The sequence below is a fragment of the Mixophyes fleayi genome, chromosome 3 (genome assembly GCF_038048845.1).
Source record: "Mixophyes fleayi isolate aMixFle1 chromosome 3, aMixFle1.hap1, whole genome shotgun sequence".
NCBI lineage: Eukaryota > Metazoa > Chordata > Amphibia > Anura > Limnodynastidae > Mixophyes > Mixophyes fleayi.
This window is the reverse complement of record NC_134404.1, coordinates 236,642,981-236,664,995: the sequence shown is the minus strand read 5'-3', so window position 1 is coordinate 236,664,995 and position 22,015 is coordinate 236,642,981. Positions and strand designations below refer to the sequence as shown.

The following is a 22,015-nucleotide window of genomic DNA, read 5'->3' as shown; positions in this document are numbered from 1 at the left end:
TTTCTGGTTCAATTAACCATTTTTCTATGGTGATAATTGGTGTTTGAGTGTATCTATACATCTCACCATTTTGATATATACATCTATTTACACAGGATTACATCACTGTGTTACTTAAAAACTACACTATTGTGCACCCTGTTCTTCTGTTTCCATTTCTAGATTTCTTCCAACTACACCGACTGGTATCTTTTTGGGGGACTGGCAGTCGCCTGTACATTGGAAGTGTACATGAGAACTTTATCTAAACTATCATTTTATTTGTACTCCTAATAATTGATTTTTGCACAGTTTTGTATCAATATTGTTACATATATATATATATATATATATATATATATATATATATATATAAATATATTAGAGATATGCACTGACCCTCGTGTTTCGGTTTCGAAACCGATGACGGTTCTAACCCAACTTTTGTGTTTCAGCTTTGCTACCGGTATTGCCGACCTTACGAGAAACGTTTTGGTTTTGGATCTGGATTTTATTGAAAATTGTGAAAGATAGGTAAAATAATGTAATTTTGAGCTGTTTTTTCTATTATATTACTATTTATAGCATTAATATTCATTTTGAGTCAATTTTCTAATGATCCCTTCACAATAGTCCAAATTTTCACCAATGTTGGATAAAGTCTGCAGCGAGCTGCCTTAAAGAAGCATTTTGTAACTTTGTCATCATTGCATTTGCTTTCTCTGGTTCAATTAAAAAATAATTGTGGATTCTGCTGCAAATAGTGTGACAGCAAAAGCACTGTTTTTCTCAAATAATATACCAGTTAGTTCAGAATATCTATCTAAGTTAGATATGTATCTAACTCAGTCTGTATATACTGTCTATTACTATTAGGCCTATGCAAGGCAATACATTAACAACAACTAGTAGCCACAAATCTGTGTTTAGTGCATTTAAGATTGAAATTAAAAGCAATTGATCAGCAAACTATTGTAGTCGACTATTCTCTACAAAACTGCTTTACAATAATGAAAGGATTCTATTGCTCTCCTATTGCTTTCCTATGTCCCTGGATTACCCTGAACACAGAGCAGAGCACCACAGCTAACCTCCTCCCTACAAGCTGTCTCTTCTAAAATGGCACTTGAGAGAATGAGAGTAAACTATATGTACAAAAGATGGCGATCCAAAACTCCCAAGAAAAAAAAAAAATCACAAAAATGACATTTTGTCGCGTTTTGAGATCCGAATTTTGCAGGACAAACAGAGTCACTCGAATCCCCAAAGTTGGATTTCGTCGAATTTCACATAATCCGAACCGCTCATCTCTAATGTGTGTGTGTGTGTGTGTGTGTATAAGAAATTGATAATATACATTCTGTGAATATGACATTAATACATACTTATCTCTTTCCTTTCCAGAGTTCCTCTCACTATCCATTAGTGGTGTCTTTAGTCTGCTGGAAATAAAAGCTGCTTGTTCTAAGCTGGAATAAAAACCGTAGTTTGAGGAATAGTTTATCTATCCTGAAGTTAATATATTGCCTACATGTCAAGGTGTGGTTTTACTTGGAGAAAGAGTTTCTAAATAAAGAATTTGAAACAAACTTTAAAGAATGTTTTACAAATGTTTATTTAACTACATATAAAATAGTTTAGGGCATGATAAATTGCATCTAATTATAAATGCACTACAGGTCATTCAACAATTAGATACAGTAAGCATGCTAAGAATAAAGACATTTCATCTTTATACATAATGAGCCTGAAGTTGGATTTAAGTCTATTTGCAGGCTGCAAAAGCCTGCTTTGGTTATTGCACGTGCAATAAAATACAGCTGGATTTAAAGTTAAGTGTAACTTGCACTTGCAGACCCCTATTCCTGGAGAGATGGATCTAGTTGTACAAGTAGGTTATGTACAGTAGGGGTGTGCACGCTTGTGTTAGACTAGGCCACATCTCCAGATAGACCCTTTAGGAGGCGTATCTGTAGCGGTCTGATCTGAAGATATGTGCTGATGATGATGTTGACCATCAGCATGTATTTTTACTAGTGAAAAAAAGAGAATAAATAAATAAAAAGAAATGCCCCTCCCTAAAATAAGTAATCAGCAACAGTGCTATAGCCTGTCCTGGTTACTGAAAAAGCAGTGAGACAAATGAATGTTGGGATCCCCTGCCAGTGTCGGACTGGGGCATGAAGGGCCCACCGGGGGACTGCAACGCTAGGGGCCCACCAGAGAGGGTGTGGCCAGCCATCATAGAGGCGGTACCAGACACTAGAGGGGGAGTGGTCAGCCCACAAAGGACAGCTAGCACCATAGTGTAGTATATAAAGAATGCAGTGTCTATATAAAGAGTACACAGTCTTGACCTGCCCCTTAGATTGGGCAGAACAGTCACCAAAAATTGGGATTGCCCCACTAGACCAGGCTTGGCTAACCTGTGGCACTCCAGGTGTTGTGAAACTGCAAGCCCCAGCATACTTTGCCAATATATAGCAGCTTATTGCTGGAAGGGTATGCTGGTACTTGTAGTTTCACAACACCTGGAGTGCCACAGGTTAGCCAAACCTGCACTAGACTCAGAACAATTGACAGACTGTCCTACCTGTTCTTGTCACATTTACCACCTGTAGCTGCTGGTTTCTTTAGTTGCGGCTTGTCTGGATCCTGGAATGTTGAGGGTCCTATTTGGAAAAAATAATGGGTACATTTAGAAAACTCAAACCATTCCCGCTATTAAATCAACAGCACCCACATTTAATAAATAGGCCTCTCTCCAGCCCCAACATTAAAGTAATAGTGCTCACATTTGATAAATAAACCTTTTACCCTCCCTCCATTCAATTATAGACCCAAACCACCCCAGCATTAAATTAAAGGTCCCATCACCCCCCTCCCTATAGTGTTCTCTGTACAGCCCCCCTCCCTATAGTTTACCATAGGCAGCCCCCCCCACTATAGTTTAGTATAGATAGGCAGCCCCCTATGCCACATAGTAGTGCCCCCAAAACAATATTATGTCATACAGTAGTACCTGAAATTCACATATGCCATGGAATAGTGCTCTCCATTCACATACACAAACACACACACATATATTTGTACATTTATTCTAATGCAATCTACATTATATTGAATTAGGGCTTGTATATTTTCATCATTTAAGGCTCTATATAAATATGATGTAGTTTGTCCGATACCATCACCTCTGTTCCATCTTCTGCTGAGAGTTAGAAGATACGGGTTGTCCGGAATAATGTTTAAAATAAGGGATATTGCCCGGATTCTGTAATAATAATCCTACATCGACCACCACAAGAAACATTATTACGGTACAACTTTTATTACCCATTGGAGATTGGTGCATGTGACAACATCCTCCGTTGAGGAAAAAAATGCACATTCCATCTATCATTGACAGTTGAATTGGAGTGTTATTCAATCCACGCTTTCGAAATGCATGTACTTTTCATCCTATACTGAAATGATTAGCGTGGTATAAGTAATTGTATTAACTGCAGCTTACATATTAGTCTCCAGGTGTTTGTACGAAAGTTAAATTGCAATTGTAACTTATGGTACATACAAGTTAGTTTTTGTTTTTATCCTGTTACTTAGCGCTGTGGGATTGTATATATAAAGTCCTGGAATTTGGTTAAAATTAAAAGATATAACCAATAATATTAAATAAAATAAAAAAAATCTACTTACCCATATCTTCATTGCTGCACCCTCTCTGCTCCTTAGTCCTTCAGCGGCGGCGGGATCATCACAGTCAGCTAACAGGGGGAGGAGGCAAGTCACATGATCGCAGCTGCGATCACATGGGAAAGATGACTGGCTGTCACTGACAGCCAGCCATCTGCAGCAGCAGCGACGCCGGGGAGGGCAGTGGGGATGTCCAGGAGGACAGCGGGGATGCCGAGGACACCGACCCCCAGGTGAGTTTAATGGGCTCCACCCACTTCTAGAAGGGGGTGTGGTCGTAGGGCAGCGGGGCCTACAGGTGATTTTTTGAGGTATCCCGCTGGGCCAGTCCGACGCTGTCCCCTGCACATTGGCAACCAGTGCCAAACTATTCCAGGCTGGACTGGTCACACTGTAACAAGCAGACCTGAAGTGTAGGGTCAACTTGACATTATGTGAAACCAGTCCCAACATGATTAGCATGGTGAAAAATTTCCTTGGCGATGACCATGTGCCCCCCACATCAGGGAAGCTATTCCTGGCCTGAATAGCACCAAGGGTCTTTCTGGCACCACATGGTTATTGTTTCATGTTTTTTTTATATATTTGTTTCAATTGGACTAATTGAGGGTCTAAGAAAAGAGGGATTTTGAAGAGTGTTTAATTTAGTTTAAATACTAAAATAATCTGTCTGTGTTTTTTTTTTACAGTTAGACACTTTTGTAGAAGTCTAGGTTACAGCATGCTGATGGCAGTTGGAGTAAGCTGTACACTGGCTCAGCTCTTATCCCAAGCTCCCACTTTTCCTTATTCTCACAAATATAACACTTTGGATATTTCTAAATACTGACTTCACAGCAGAGGATCAACTTCTTACAGAAAAACAAGGCTGTTTTAGGATCTACAGAACTTCCATCTCAGTCCAGCTGTGGGACCCACAGAGCTCAACTGTCATTGCTGTTTCAACATCTGTTCAGCTACCTACTGAGCTCAATTGTAATTGCTGCTACCATCTCTGTTTGGCTGCTGGACCCTCTGCACCCAACTGTTAACATCTTATTTGAACTTGTCGTGTCAGAGCGGCAGAAACAGCCTACTCCATTAACCCCAGCCAGGGGGCGGTAAAGTATCCTTCACCTCTTCCATTGCCCCACACAAATTGGAAGAATTGTTCCTTTTTACTCTCTCATAACTTACACTAGCTAATACACATTCATTCACATCTCTCCATCATGCACCTTCTCAATTTACATTCTCTCCTGTTTGCTGTCACCATACTTCTCTCCAAAACTCCTCTTCTTTCTCCATCATTCTATTCCTCCCTCCCTGATTATAATTTCCCCTTCACTACTTCCCTCCTTGCTAGTCTGTACACATGAACTGTTTTATCTCCTGAACCCACCACACTCACCAGCCTACATAGACAGAAATAAACCTCACACCCACAAATCCTCCTCGCATGTCCTCTTTCTCACCCTACTTATTCTTTGCCTGACCCCGGGCCCCGTACAATCCCCATTATCTGCTCACGCTCCTCGCTGCACCCCAAACCTGTCCATCCATCCCGTACTTCCAATGCCACCAACCTTACCCACATATCTCCACTACCCTCTCTTCCAGTCTCCTGTGCACTATGGAACGCCAGATCTGTTTGTAACAAACTTACATCCATCTATGATCTATTCATTTCTAAATCCCTCAATCTCCTTGCCATTACATAAACTTGGCTCACCTCCTCTGTGTCACGAGATACAGGGACTGAAGGACACTTGCTGATATTTGCACTGCTAACCTAGGAGGCACGGAGTGTAAACATGCCCCTGTAGGTTGGGCCGAGTCAGGACTGGAGCAGAAAAGAAGGCCTCCTTCAAAGTGGCAAATGCAGCGATGGCATCAGGTGTCCAAATTCTAGGGTTGGCTGACCTCCGGGTCAGTGAGGTAATGGGAGCCATCAAGATGGAAAAGTGCTTGAAAAATTGCCTGTAGTAATTGGCAAAGCCATTAAAACATTGCACAGCTTTCAAGCCGGAGGGTTGAGGCCAGTTGAGGATGGCAGAAAGTTTCTCTGGATCCATCTGGAGACCTGAGCCAGAAACGATATACCGCAAGAAAGAGATTTGAGGAACTTCAAAAACACGTTTTTCGAGTTTGCAAAACAACTGGCTACCACGGAGAAGGGAGAGGAATTCCTTCACATGGGGCCTTGGGAAATAAGCTCAGGAGAAAAAATCAGAATGTCATCCAGATACACTACCACCGTACTGTAGAGCAGATCACGGAAAATGTTGTTAATGAAGGACTGGAACACTGCAGGAGCATTACAAAGCCCGAAGGGCATCACTAAGTACTCTTAGAGTCCCTCGCGGGTACTAAAGGCAGTTTTCTACTCATCCCTCTCCCGGATTCAAAATAAATTGTAAGATCTAGCTTGGAAAATATTCTGGAGCCGCTAATCCGATCAAATAGCTCAGTGATGAGAGGGAGAGGGTATCTGTTTTTAATGGTTATAGCATTCAACTGCCGGTAGTCAATACTAGGACGTAACGTCCCGTCCTTATTTATGAAAAAGAAGCCAGCACCTTCAGGAGACGAAGACTTCCTGATGAATCCTCGTTGGAGGTATTCAGCAATATATTGGGACTTTGCTTGGTTCTCTGGTAAAGAGAGTGGATAAATCCTACCCCTAGGAAAAGGTTTATCTGGTAGCAGATCAATGGGATAGTCCCATGGACGGTGCGGAGGAATGGTATTGGAAGCCACTTTACAGAAGACGTCCTGAAAAGAAGTATAGGGAGCTGGGAGCTCGGGAAGCCACGGTAGGGATGAGATGATTCTGCAAGGAAGAACGGATCTTCCAGGTTTGATTGTAGAGAGACATCTCTCAAAATACTGAGTACCCCAAGGAGTAACCTGAGCCAAATTCCAATCGAATTGAGGTGCATGGAGTCTGAGCCAAGGTAAACCCAAAATGACAGAGTTAATTGACTGGGGAAGGACCAAGAACTCAATCCACTCCGAATGTAGGCTGGAATGCTGGAGATTAGGAAGACCTAGATATGCCTACTTGGTGTTAGGGGCAGGTTTAAATAGAGGAGCTGATTGGTGACAGTGGAGCCGACGGTCAGAGCAGCTGACCGCCGAAGGAAGTGCAGAGAAGCGTCCTGTTGCTTGGCAACAGAGACGTGAGCGAACTGCACATGCGCACAGAAAGTGAGGCCTGGAGGAAAAAGACGGTGTCCTGTTGCCTAGCAACAGGACGAATTGCCAGCAAAGGAAGTCGTCTGTCCCTGGCACCAATGGTGAGTGCGGGGACGGTGCCTGACACTCGGACACTACATTCCATGCAACTTTCTCCTATGGGAGACTCTCCCTCAGCCACACTCCCAGACCTGGAAACAGACAAGATGGTGGAGTAAGCATTCTACTCTCTCCAAGCTGCACCTTCCAAGTCATATCCTCTGAACCCTCCCTCTCATTCTCTTCCTTTGAAGTCCACACTACCCGTCTATTTTTTCCTCTCCAACTTTGTTTTGCGGTCATTTATCACCCCCAAGTCCAGTTTCCCAATTCCTTGACAACTTTGCGGCCTGGCTCATTTATTTCTTAATCTTTGACCTGCCTACACTCATACTAGGCGATTTCAACATTCCCACTGATAAACCTACTGTCTCTGACTTCTGCCACTAAACTTCTTTCACTTACTTCCTCCTTTGGTCTCTCCCAATGGACCTCATCTCCCACCCACGGTGATGGGCTACTGCTCCATCTCTAGTTTCTCCAATTTAGCCTTCCCACTTTCGACCACACCCTCTTTTCCTTCAGTCTCACCTTACCTCATGCCCTTCCCCCTGCATCCAAATACACACGTATACAACGAAACCTTAGTACTTTTAACCCAATCCACTTCTTATTTTCACTAAAACATCTATTTTCTCCAATGACTACATTGTGCTGTCCTAATCAGGCTGCCTCTTTCTATAACAAAACACTTACTTCAGCATTAGACAATGCAGCTCCAGCTAATACATAGTCTTTGACAATTCAAACCCCAGCCATGGCACAAACAAACCTGCTACCTGCAAAAGTGCTCCCGCACTGCAGAGCGCCACTGGAGGAAATTTCGTTCCTATCCCTATTTCCTCAACTATAAATTCATCCTTTCATCTTACAGCACTGCCCTTTTAATTGCCAAACAAACATTCTTCAACTCTCTAATATCCACTCAGTCTTCTAACCCACGTCGCCTCTTTGCCACCTTTAATTCACTTCTCTGCCCACCTGGCACCTCCTCCTCCTTCCTCCCTCACTGCCCATGATTTTGCCACCTATTTCAAAGACAAAATTGACACCATTTGACAAGATATTTCCTCATGCCAAATTCTACTTAGTCCACTCACTCTACCCACCTTTATCTACACTCCCCAATTCCCCCTTAATTCATTCTCTCCAGTAACTGAAGATGAAGTCTCTATACTCATTTTATCATCTCATCCTACAATCTGTCCACTCGATCCTATTCCCTCCAAACTTCTCCGTTCTCTCTCCTCCACTGCATGCCCACCTCTAAATCACCTCTTCAACCTGTCTCTCTCCACTGGCACTTTCCCATCCTCCTTTAAACATGCGCTCATCTCACCTATTCTAAAGAAACCATCTCTCGATCCAGCCTCTCTCTCCAACTACCGCCCTATTTCTTTCCTCCCCTTTGCCTCCAAACTACTTGAACGATTAGTGTATAAACCAATGTCTCACTTTCTCTCCTCTCATTCCATTCTCGACTCTCTGCAATCAGGCTTCTGCCCCCAACATTTCACTGAAACAGCTCTTACAAAAGTGACCAATGATTTACTTACTGCAAAATCTAAGGGTAATTTCTCCATACTCATTCTCCTGGACCTCTCTGCTGCTTTTGATTCTGTTGATCACCCTCTTCTACTAAACACCCTTCACTCATTTGGCCTTCATGACACAGTTCCTGTCCTCGTTCACTTCCTACCTATCGAACAGCTTCTTTAGTGTTTCTACCTCTGGCACATCCTCCCCTCCACTCCCACTATCTGTTGGGGTCCCAGAAGACTCTATTCTTGACTCTTTATTTTTTTCATTGTACACCTCTTCTCTAGGGGCACTAATTCGGTCATTCGGCCTCCAATGTCACCTCAATGCTGATGACACCCAAATCTATATCTCTCCCAATGACCTCTGTCCTTCCGTACTATCTAGTGAAACCAACTGTCTTCCTGCTATCTCCACATGGATGTCCCAATGCTACATAAAGCTCAACATGACCAAAACGGAGCCACCTGCCCTCAGATCTCCCTCACTGTCAATAACACCACAATTTCCTCGACCGCTGCCTTGGCGTCACACTTGACTCCACCCTCTGCTTTATTCCTCACATCCAGATTCTCTCCCGGTCCTGTTCACTCCACCTTAAAAACCTTGCTAGAATACACCCTTCTCTTACTCAACATGCTACCAAAACTCTTATCTATTCTCTCATCATCTCCCGTCTTGACTATTGCAACCTCCTGCTATCTGGCATTCCTAACACCCATATATCCACAATTCAATCCATCCTAAATGCTGCTGCAAGACTGATCTTCCTTTTTCACTGCTCCACATCTGCTGCGCCACTTTGCAAATCCCTACACTGGCTGCCTGGGTCCTCCAGAATCAAATTCAAATTACTCACTCTTATCTATAAAGTCCTCAACAACACTACCCCTGCATACATCTCAAATCTCATATCAAAATACTCTCCATCTCGCCCTCTTAGTTCTACCTCTGACTTTCACCTTGTCTCGTCTCTAGTAACCACCTCTCACTCCCGCCTGCAAGATTTCTCCCTTGTTGCTCCCCACTTATGGAATTCTCTATCACGCTCAATCAGACTTTCCCACGGCCTTTAAATCATTACAAGCTCTTTGAAAACACATCTGTTTTTTTAGAGATTACCTTATCCTCAATAACACTATTCACACTAATGCATCCTCACAACTCTCACAATCTCTACTCTAAGCCACACTAGCTACTCTTGTTTCACCTGTGCCCTCTTCCATTTAGAATTTAAGTTCTCTAATGAACAGGGTCCTCCATACCCTTTGTTTTCATGTCTGCATTTATTTTGTCTACATTGCATGTTCCTGTTTAATGTATGTACTGTTTTCCCTACTCTACAGTGCTGCAAAACACTGTGGCGCCTTACAAATCTATGATAATAATAATAATATTAATATTACAGCTACACTGGGTGCAATGGTATGCTGGCTTTTGTACTTCCTCAAGTGCCAGAATTCCCAAGCAGTCAATACCTGCCAAAGCTTGCTGGAACTTGTAGTTACATAATAATTTTTTAACAAAACTCCATTACTTTAGTACCCACTGTCAATAAGGTACTAAGAAAAGCTGTCAGGATCACAAAGGGAACTGCCATCACCATAGAATAAATTGTCAGAGATCCTGTACAAACTGCCAGAGGTTCAGAGAAAGTCTAGGTCTAGTCCAGAAGCCTAGAGGGAGTCCTTATCCAGTCCAGAGGGCCAGTGGTAGTAGAGCAGTTGTTTGAAGAATATCCTGTTCCATTTTAGTCATTCCAGATGCCTGCTATTGCTACTACTGCTACAATACAGCATATAGAGGAGAATCACTGGAGAACCATCAAGGTCTTTATTCATGTATCAATAGCCCTCCGGATTTCCAGAACTGGTCAGTGTATGTCTTTTACATGGCATGTTTACGTGGATCTTAACCAATTTATCAGTGTCAGAGACAGAATCTTATACCCTTTACCCTTTATGTATAAGGTTATGAGTCTGTAAGATACATCACCATTTAATAAATGTGGCTTTTCCTTCATTCCTGGTGTGTGTGTGTGTGTGTGTGTGTGTGTGTGTGTGTGTGTGTGTGTGTGTGTGTGTGTGTGTGTGTGTGTATGTGTGTGTGTGTGTGTGTGAATCATCATCATAAATTTATATGGCGTCGAGCAGGGGTTTCATGACTCGGATGGAGACACTGTGTTTGAGAATTTAAGAGGTAAAATTATCCTAACCATGAGATTTACTACCACTCCCTCTTTAGGTACGTTGACATACCCGGCTATATATAAGGGCTATATACATTATGTGTGCTGTCTACTGTGTCTATGTGTATATCTACTGTACCTGCAATATATTACAATCTGGTTCCTGTATAATACAATGATAGTGCATGCTGTAGGTGTTTATTCACCTGCATTCTTCTACAGTACTGTACTGTAATTATACTGTACTTTGAATGCATACGCTGTATGTGAGTTTACTCCTGCTTATATACTGGATGATAGCTAATTCTATTTTATATTAAAAATAAAATGGACACCAATTTAGAAATGAGCACCATAAGACCTGCATCTACAGGCCCAGCCTGGACACTTAGGACTGCCTTCTCCGCTGATGTTAACCTGAGACCAATTACATATCGACATACAGCACTCTATTGAGGACTCATGTGTCAAAGTTGATAATTGGATATAGTAATTTTAATTAATATCTAACAACTTGTTTGTCTTTGTCCGAAATTATGCGTATATCACGCTACGGCGTGGAGGAGTGTAATTAACCGCAACACGTGACAGACACTTTTACACACATTTACATGGACACATACACTGTGAATAGCTCATATTAAAAGTAGTTGCAACAAATAGTTATTTGTACTGAAATGTAGCAGAGTTTATGGTGAAATATTATAAAGTTATATACACGTTAGTGAGATCTAAGGTTCAGGTCACAGGAGACATATCATGTTTAGTATCATTCTAATCCGCTATTTATCCGCAGACGTCCGGTTCATTCACCGAAAGGATCGCACATTGCGTATGCTAGTTATGAATGATAGGGAATAAATAATTAGAATGATATTGTCTGTGTAATGCTAATAGACCAGTTTGAACCAGAAAATTAGGTATGCACCTCCTGGAGAAGTCAAGCCCACCCCTGGATGGCATTGCTTGAATTGGCCAATGGCTTGCATTACACTGGACCTTCCTGAAGCCTGAACCTATGGAAGCAAGACACATCATCTGTATTGTTTTCACTGTATCACTGACTGTATATAAGTGGGAGCTCTGGGACCAGTGTTCAGTCTACATGACCACAGCCTTCAGACCTGAATGACTGTACACTGGATACAGAGCGCCTGGATAACTACAGGTAACGGCTGTACTTATTTTATTTTGAATTGTTATTCTGCTACTTTTGGCTATTAAATCACATTGTGCTTTGGAACCACATTACGGCAATCGGACAATCGTTATTGGATAGCAACTAGAGGTGCATAACACATGGGTGTAACTTTCCCCAGGTGTTTTCTGGGCAGCACACAGCTACACACACTGCACAACAATCCCTTCACCCTACCACATCATCATCTGTTGATGAGGGCCTGCAAATTAAACAAAATGTTGTTACATTTAAAACTGTACAGCTTCTCAACAATTCTGGCTTCTCAACAAGATCGACGTTCCAATTTCCAGGTTTAAAAAAAACATTTTACGTTATCTGATTTCGGCTGCGAAAGCAGTGATTCCAACCCATTGGAGAACTCCTAACCCCCCAACCATCCGGGAGTGGTTCCAGAGATTGGAGTTTTATAGAGTTATGGATGAGCTTTTACTTTCATCTGCTGATAAAGTTACTGAATATTACTCCATTTGGAGCCCATGGCTCGAATTCCAGGTCTCCGATAAATTTAATCATTTAAACAAACCAGTTCTCTCACCTACTCTCCTTGCTAGGACTTGAATTGTTTATTTACATAATCTGTACTAGTAAACATTGCCCCCCCCTTACCTATCCCCGTCTCTGTCTTTTCCTTTTTCTCTCTTTCTTCTTCTTTTATTATAACATTTATTTGAATGTGTTATTATGACATTTTGTATTAATGAGGTGGTTTTGTTACCCACTTATCTGTTCTTGTGAATCTCTGTTGAAACTGTCTTAAAAACTTCAATAAAGATAAATATTATAAAAAAAAAACTGTACAGCTACAATATGCATAATGTAACATATAATACTCTGGTAAGTACTTACTCTGTATTTCTCAACCATTGTCATATGTATACCTGAACCATTATATATTACATTACCTCTAATTGTCCTTCAGAGTGATATCACCACCCTATGGCCAATTTCTATAACTTTAACCCTTAATCAGAGTCACATCACTATCTTCTGGTGAATTTCTATATTATATTGATTTTAAATCTTCATCACAGTGACATCACCACCTTGTGGCCAAGTTCTATATTACATTGGCTTTAAATCTTTATCAAACTGACATGCCATTTTCTGGTCTATTTGTATAATGCATTGACTTTATATCTTCCTCAGAGTCACATCATCATCTTGTGGCCAAGTTCAATATTGTATGGAATCTTAAGCATAATCAGAGTGATGCTATCACCTTGTGGTCAATTTCTATATTATCTTCATTTTAAAGTTTCATCACAGTGATTTTACCATTTTGAGGCCAGATTCAATATTGCATTGACTTTGAACAAAATTATAGTTTCACTCTGATGAAGCTTTAAACTTCTATATTACATAGTTTTATCTCCTCAACTGGGGATCACCACCACCTTTTGACCAATTTATATATTGCATTGCTTTCATTCATTATCAGGGTTTTGTTAACCTACAAGATGCATGTCATAATCCTGATCTTTGTAGTGATTGTCGAAGTCAGCAAATTGGATAAAGTCATTTCAATTAAAATCGAGCAAACTTGGTTGTGTTTGTCTGAAAAGATGCGTAGAGCACGCTACGGCGTGGAAGGGCGTGCCCAGCAGGACCACGTGGCAACAACAGCATTTACGCTTTTACATACATTCGCACAAACACGCATGTTTGTAAAATAGTACACATTAATCGTAGTTGCAATACATAGTTATTTATGTTGAAATATAGTAGTGTTTATGTGTAATATTATAAGTTATATGCATATTAGTGATACATATGGTTCAGGTTAAAAGAAATGTGTCATGTCTAATATCATATTAATCCCCTTTACATCAGCAGCTGTTCGGTGCATTCGGCGAAGAGATCGCACATTGCATACTCTAGTTATTTATGTCAGGGAATAAACCTTTAATATGATATTAACTGTCAAATGCAAATGGACTGATTGTAATTGGAGTGTGGCGGGAAGAACAGAGCAGTTTGGCGGGAAGAACAGAGCTCATCCCCTGGAGAGACCCCCACCTTTGAATCCCTTAGATTGAATCAGCCTATGATGTGTAACCCCCTGGACCCTTCTGATGCCTGGACCAATAGAAGCAAGCTATACCCTCTGCATTGTTTCACTGTATCTCTGTTTGCATATAAGCAGTAGCTCTCATGTAGTGTTCAGTCACCTTGACCACAGACTTCAGGACTGAAAGACTGTTCACTGGATCCAGAGCGCCTGCGATAAGTAACGGCTGTACTTATTATTATTTTGCTTGAATATATTCTGCTACTTTTTGAGAATAAATATTTGTGTGTTTGAAACACAAATCGAGATTCGACAATCGTTATTGGATAGCGACAAAACGCTCATAACATGATACATTAATAAAGCTACAAAACACTGTGTATGGCAAACCACACAGTGCATTCTCAATCTTGAAACCTGTCACCTCATTAAAACATTTGAGATCTGCAGCTTAATTGTAACCCATTCAGTCTGTGATCATGTATTTTAAGAGCGGCCACAAGGATAGGTGTTCTGACTAAAGAAAAATAAAAATCATTTGTATTTCTCAACCATTGTCATATGTATACCTGAACCATTATATATTACATTACCTCTAATTGTCCTTCAGAGTGACATCACCACCCTATGACCAATTTCTATAACTTTAACCCTTAATCAGAGTCACATCACTATCTTCTGGTGAATTTCTATATTATATTGATTTTAAATCTTCATCACAGTGACATCACCACCTTGTGGCCAAGTTCTATATTACATTGGCTTTAAATATTTATCAAACTGACATGCCATTTTCTGGTCTATTTGTTTAATGCATTGACTTTATATCTTCCTCAGAGTCACATCACCATCTTGTGGCCAATTTCAATATTGTATTGAATCTTAAGCATCATCAGAGTGATGCTACCACCTTGTGGTCAATTTCTATATTATCTTCATTTTAAAGTTTTATCACAGTGATTTTACCATTTTGAGGCCAGATTCAATATTGCATTGACTTTGAACAAAATTATAGTTTCACTCTGATGAAGCTTTAAACTTCTATATTACATAGTTTTATCTCCTCAACTGGGGATCACCACCACCTTTTGACCAATTTATATATTGCATTGCTTTCATTCATTATCAGGGTTTTGTTAACCTACAAGATGCATGTCATAATCCTGATCTTTGTAGTTATACATTAATACAGCTACAAAACACTGTGTATGGCAAACCACACAGTGCATTCTCAATCTTGAAACGTGTCACCTCATTAAAACATTTGAGATCTGCAACTTAATTGTAACCCATTCACTCTGTGATCATATATTTTGAGAGCGGCCACAAGGATAGGTGTTCTGACTAAAGAAAAATAAAATCATTTGTATTTCTCTACCATTTTCTTTGGTATACCTGAACAAATATATATTACATTAGCTCTAATTTTCCTTCAGAGTGACGTCACCACTGGTCAATTTCAATATTGAACTGAAATTGAAGCTTCATCAGAGTGATACCATCATCTTGTTCCAATCTCTATATAGCATTGATTATCTCTTAATCAGTATAGCACCACCACCTTTTGGCCAATTTACATATTGCATTGCTTCCACTCATCATCAGGATGATATCAACCTACAAGATGCATGTCAAAATCCTGATCTCCGTAGTTAAACATCAACACAGCTACAAAACACTGAATATAGTCAATACGGCCAATCTCCGACTCCTGCCCCCCTGTCTTTCTCCCTCCTCCTCCCCCTTGAAGTCTTTGTCTTATTAATACTTATTCTTTTATTAAAAACTTTATAAAAAACCTTTTGAGAAAAACAAAACAAAACACTGAATACAGCAAGCAACACAGTGTCAGATTCTCAATCTTAAAAAATTTCACCTCATTTAAAAAGATGAGATCTGCAACTTATTTGTAACCCATACACTCTGTGATCAAATATTTTGAGCCCAGCTAATAGGATCAGTGTTCCGAATACAGAAAAATAAAATCATCTGTATTTCTCAACCATTGTCATATGTGTCAGAGATGACCTAAACGGGTCCTTTCTCCTGAACTCCAGCTGCTATACCTTGTGGGTATCGATCGATAGAGAAACAGACAACTTCAGATGTTTAGGCTGAAAATGATTCTGATTCTGACCAGCCCTAAGTCAGAGTAGTTTTATTTATACATAGTTTCACAGACAAAAGAAGATAAGGAATACAAGGTTTCTGAAGGCATCCTGTTCAGGTCAGCAGTTTGTGGACAGGATGTACAGCAGATGTCTTATCTCAGTCACGTAGGCCTCAAATGGGGGTCGTGGGCTCCCGGTACTGAAACTGCTGGATGTGCACATTCTTGAGAAGAGACATATTGAAGAAAAGATAAGAATGTGAGGCAGAGTTCATTAGGGAATATTCTGCAAGAAGCTGCAGACTATTCCCCTTTCATTAGTAATTATACAAAATGCATTACATTAAGAAGTTCATAAAATGTATATCTCTCACATAAACCCCTCTTTTTATCATTTTTATAATTGCCCTGCCTATCCTTTTGGTGTGCATGAAGCACTCCTGCACCCAACCTACTTCATTCAATTCAATGGAACCTCTGATAGGCCCTTAGAGGATGGTAAAGATACATTCAATCAGGTCTATGGTTCATGTACACCTAATTCTTAAAAATAATAAAAAAAGAAAATGGGAAAGACTGAGGGGGGGAGAGTACAAAAGAGCCTTAAAGCTCAGAGAGGGCAAGATAAACATCTGATACCGGTTTGGGCTTTACATGTCTTTTAAGAGACTTTTTATTCAGAATGAGATCATTTTTGCACCTTTTCAAACAGCATTGGAAAAAACATAAGCTTAGTTTAAAAATGACATATAGCAACAACAATAAAGCGAATATCTTAGCTATCCATATTAAAATGCCTGAAATCCATGCGAAAATACCTTTGCCCCAATTGCTAGGATTTAACCATGAGAAGGCTGATGTCCACCAGCCATCATTAACCGTATCGGGGTCAAAATTCTCTTTCCTGAATTTCTCCTTTATTTCCTTGGCTTCTGTCATGTACCTGTCTATTACTTCTTCTGGATTATCAGTGTCATTTGTTACAAAGTTACAACAATGTGTTCCGTATTCTGTTTCTAGGGTCAAACAGTACCCTCCTGACTGAGCAGTGATGTAGTCTAATACAAGTTGATGTTGTATTAACTGGGTTTTCATCGCCTGCAGTTCTTTTCCAACATACCTAAAGGATTTGTCATAAATTTCCGTTATGTTATCTAAAAGTCCTGCAACCTTTAATATCATATTATAGTTTGCCATGTACCCCCATGTCCCTATTGAAATGATGTTACCAAATCCAATACCCACATTGTGCCCTTTGGACTTTGCTATGAGAGGGATATGTTCAGTATCTATTGTCTTAATCTCTCTTTTTTTAAGCCTATGGTCCTTTTTATTCCTGAATACTCCTCTGAGGTCATCATGGGTCATGACATAGAATTCAGGAACCAATCTGGCCAAGTAGCATACCCCTATTGAATTTGGGGGGAGCCACCTGTAGGCATTGCATCCACATACATAATAAACATCATCTGGTAAAAGGTAGGGGATATCATAAAACAGGCAATATGTAGATACCTGTTGTCCTAAGTGACATGAAGTGTCATTTTCTGCTCTGTCATTGTCAAAGGCAGGCAGTGTGCCGTTCCAGGTGAGATTATATCTGTCATATTGACATTTTATACACTCCTGGCTCTTTAAAAAAAAATAGTACCTTTTCCGGGTTTCATCTTCACTGTTTGGTTGCATTCAGAATTACAGTGTGATAAATAAGGTTGGGTGAAATTCACTATAACTTGACAGAGTGATTTAGGGACGGACCCTAAAGGGAAACTCTTATTTTGGTAACTAATGCGTATTTGGCCATATGGGGTCCATATTGACTCATTTATAGCCCTATTGGATTCTATTCCCTTATTGAAACAATATTTTAAAGGACCTTACTCCCCTTCATGGTTTTTCCTGGGTCACCGTAGCCTTTTTGCAGTGGCTGGCGTGGATCCAAGGATCCTTTCCTTCAAGTTTCACAGAAGTGGGTGTAGTCAACAGAACTTGATATGGCCCCTCAAATCGTGGTTCCAGAGACCTCCTCACGTGTCTTTTTACGAAGACGTAATCTCCTGGCACCAGGGCATGTGTTCCAGTGCAATCCTCTGGATCTGGGATTGAAGAGAAAACTCGAGAATGTATGTTAGTGAGGGACTTCTGTAGTTCTTTCACATAACTAGTCAGTTCACCTTGGTGTTTCACTAGAGATTGTGGAAAATAACACCCTGTCTTTGGCGGCCCCCCAAACAGTATTTCATAGGGGCTTAGCCTGTGTTTCTTATTAGGTGTTGTCCTGACTGAGTATAGGGCGAGGGGAAGGCATTGCAGCCAGTGTCACCCTGGGAGGTACTGTTACTGTGTGACCAGGGTTGTGTGTGTTACAGATGGCGCAGGCCTTTATCAGATCACTGGCAGCTGTGCTGAAGCCTGGCGCGATCCAGTGTCTGAATACAGAGTTAATTATTGCGTCTTTTGAGACATGGGAAGGCCCATGCACTAGAGCAGCCAGTGTAGGAAAAAGGACTCTAGGGAGACAGTGTCTGTCTGTTGTGGCCCATATGCCCTCTATGTGTTCCGCCCCCCTCTTTTTCCACTCCTCTCTTTCAGATACTGCTGCTTGCTTTTGTAGGATTTTTAGCATTTCCAAATCTATAGGGAGGGTGGGGGGTGTTGTGGACACTAAATAGTGTTGTACTAGCGGTAAGTCTGCTGCAGCTCTTGCAGCCTGGTCTGCTAGTCTGTTTCCTCTTACTTCCATAGTCTGCTCTCTGGTGTGTGCTTTTACCTTTATGATTGCCACTTCTTTGGGCAGTTCTAATGCAGCAAACAACCTCAAAATGATTTCTGCATTTTTAATGGGTTTACCATTAGAGGCCATAAAGTGTCTGTTCTTCCAAATACTTTGATAGTCATGTGCAACCCCAAAGGCATATCTGGAGTCAGTGTAAATGTTAGCTGTTCTCCCTTCTGCATACTGACATGCACTTATAAGTGCTTCTAATTCAGCTTGCTGTGCAGATTGACTTGGTGGGAGGGGTTGCTGGAGTACAATATCTGTTTCTGTTGTAACTGCATAACCTGTTTTGGGAGAGCCCTCCTCATAGTACCTAGACCCATCTACAAACAGGAGTAAATCAGGGTTGCTAAGAGATGTCTCTTTAACATCCCCGGGAGGTTTAGTTTCCAGATCCATTAAGGCTAGACAGTCATGATCACAGAAATTTTTTTTTAGTTGTGTTTCCTGTTTTGCCACAGTCTCAACACTCTCTGTATTGTCTGTGTCTTCAGCAACACTTTCTATACTGTCTGTGTTTGCAGCGTCTATACTGTTACTCCCCTCTTTTATATCCATGCAACTTGGGAACAATGTTGCTGGATTTAAAACTGTGCATCTTTTTAGTGTAACGTTTGAGGGTGTCAGTAGTGCTACTTCATATTTAGTTAATCTAGCCGCTGAGATGTGTTTTGTTCTAGCTTGATTCAGTATTTCCATGACTGAGTGTGGTACCTGAATGGTGAGAGGGTGATCCAGCACTATGTCTGCAACTTTTTGTAGCAATAAAGCGGCTGCTGCTACTGCTTTTATACATGTTGGGGCTCCCACTATGACGGGGTCTAATTTTTGTGAGTAGTACCTCAATGGTCTTTGTCTACTCCCATGTTCTTGTGTTAGTACGCCATGAGCGTGCCCTTCTTGTTCATGGCAGAACAAGTTAAACGGTAGTTCATAATTAGGTAGCCCAAGGGCTGGGGCGCTTGTGATTAAATCTTTGATCAGCTCAAAAGCTGCTTTTTGTTCAGCTGTTGACCAAAACATATTGCAACTTCTATTCATTGGAAGTTGGATCAATGCAATCTGGATTGCGTAAATGGTCTTTTTTTGCTGGAGATCTGTGAAGAAAAAAACTTTTGCATAAAGATTAACATTTATTCACTAGGAATTACAGTAACTGTTATTAATTCACGTTGAACAGCTGCTAATACGACACTTGCTTAAAAGTTTCTCTTTGTAGCTTAACTGTGACGCTATGCGTTCCATGCAATGAAAAACTGATTTCCTCAAAGAGGCAGTCCCCAATATCACAAACAGGGAATGTCAAAGTGACGAGACCTGGTCGAGTGTTCAAAGCCACTCCTTTCTCATCATCTCTTTGTAAACCAAATATTCACACATATTTCCAGATTCTGTGATTTCCATATTTAAAGTACAAATATATATTCACAATTCTCGCTCACAGACGACATTTTATCTCGTAACAATTCTTTATGGGCATAACAAACCCTCCTGATTTCTGAGAACATTTATCAGCGCCATTTTACACAGATAAAAACAGCTTGTAATATATCTCCATGTAAAGCTCACTCCCACAATTCTCAACTTCATTAAAGAGAAAGCTATTTTTCTCAAAAAAAAAAAAAAAAATTACTTTGTTCAAATATAGAAACGGCTTGTTGGACCCCAGCCAACTTTGTTCTGAAACCAGTAATAGTGATAATGTACATTATTTACAGTCTTGTGACGGACCAAAGACTTTAAAACTTCTTTTGTATCTCTTCAAAAACATTACATTTACAACTGTACAGCTTTTTCAACCTTGAAACATGTCTCTTGTAAAACGGTCAAGACAGACAAACACGGATCTCTCTCACACACAGTAAGAAGGAGATAAAACTCACATACAGAGAAAGAAAAATTAACTGCTATCTTCCAGCCTACTGCTGTGGAACTACAAGTCCCAGCATTAGATTAAATACACATTAGCTTCAACATGCTAATATCAATCAGCACTCAGGACATATTTTTCCTATTGAAAAATAGAAACATACTTGGAAGAACCATTTTATCAATGTTACATTGTCAGATAACAAAAAAAACACAGAGTGCTTCTTATCTCAACACACTGAAATCTTTTACACAGAATAAGGGAGGGGCACATCTCACTCTTCAGCTGCGCAGCATTTAAACATACATTTTTAGTACACAACCTACTTGATTCATTGTTTTAGTCATTATATCATTTAGCTTGTGATACATTTTCTATTTCATCAGTGTCACTTAAATTTGTTAACTGTAACATATCACAGCAATCATTGTCATTCTCTAATTCTTCTGACATTTTACACCATGCAACACATCTGTCAAAATAACCTTTTTCTTTCAGTGTTTTCTCATTGTCTTTAATTAGTTGTTTAAAAAATGGAACCTTTAATATACCGGTTTTCAGACACCCCTGCAGCTTTGAACAGTTTTCTCATCCCTTTTGTGAAATCCTTGCCTTTATGCTTTCGCATATACTTTATGGGGTCTAGATCCCCGTACTTTTCGGATTTCTTTCCTGTCTTGGACCCTTTATTTCCCATAATGGGATTACCTTATGGTCCAATATATTTTGAATGAGAAAACTTTTATTTGTTCCTGTCTTGCTTTACAACAAGTTTGCAGCTGGTCTGCTTTTCTGAATGTTCCTGACTACTTTCATTAAAATCCATCAAAAAACACAATCACGTATACAATCAAGATTATTTGCAGGGTCAACTGTGTGATCTGACTGAGTTCTGTGGTGTTATTCATGTGTACAGATGTATCAGGTGTATGGCATAGAAAAGACAATATATCAATACATGTAACAATACAAGACAGATTACACACAAGTACCTTGATACTCTTAATAGTATCTGTTGCCAGAGTTCAGGGATCTCCGTCAATCAGACTGCAGTACCCTCGAGCTGGGATAATTCCCCCTCCACAGAGACAGCTCTAAGAGCAAAAATAAAGCTTTTTGCTCACCAGCGCTGGATTAACGTCTGTCTGTCTGGAAAGGGAGACCCCGTTGTCGGGAGGTCTGATATATTGGAGATCCCGGACGAGCCCCCACTGAAACTGTCAGAGATGACCTAAACGGGTCCTTTCTCCTGAACTCCAGCTGCTATACCTTGTGGGTATCGATCGATAGAGAAACAGACAACTTCAGATGTTTAGGCTGAAAATGATTCTGATTCTGACCAGCCCTAAGTCAGAGTAGTTTTATTTAT

At 40.4% G+C, this 22,015-nt stretch overlaps 1 protein-coding gene and 1 long non-coding RNA gene across 2 annotated transcripts in view; both read right to left on the bottom strand.

Moving 5' to 3' along the window:
- Positions 1-12,743, bottom strand: part of LOC142143230 (chitin synthase chs-2-like) — a 182,243-nt gene extending 169,500 nt beyond the window's left edge. The window contains exon 1 of the mRNA XM_075200941.1: positions 12,726-12,743. Within this exon, the coding sequence (XP_075057042.1) occupies positions 12,726-12,743 (18 nt within the window). The remainder of the gene's footprint in view (positions 1-12,725) is intronic.
- A 5,139-nt stretch (positions 12,744-17,882) lies between these two features.
- LOC142142910 (uncharacterized) lies at positions 17,883-21,802 on the bottom strand. The gene is made up of 2 exons (XR_012689389.1): positions 21,639-21,802; positions 17,883-18,093 (listed from the first exon to the last, which is right to left on the bottom strand). It is a non-coding gene; the product is annotated as an uncharacterized LOC142142910 (long non-coding RNA).
- Between the last annotated feature and the right edge of the window lie 213 nt (positions 21,803-22,015).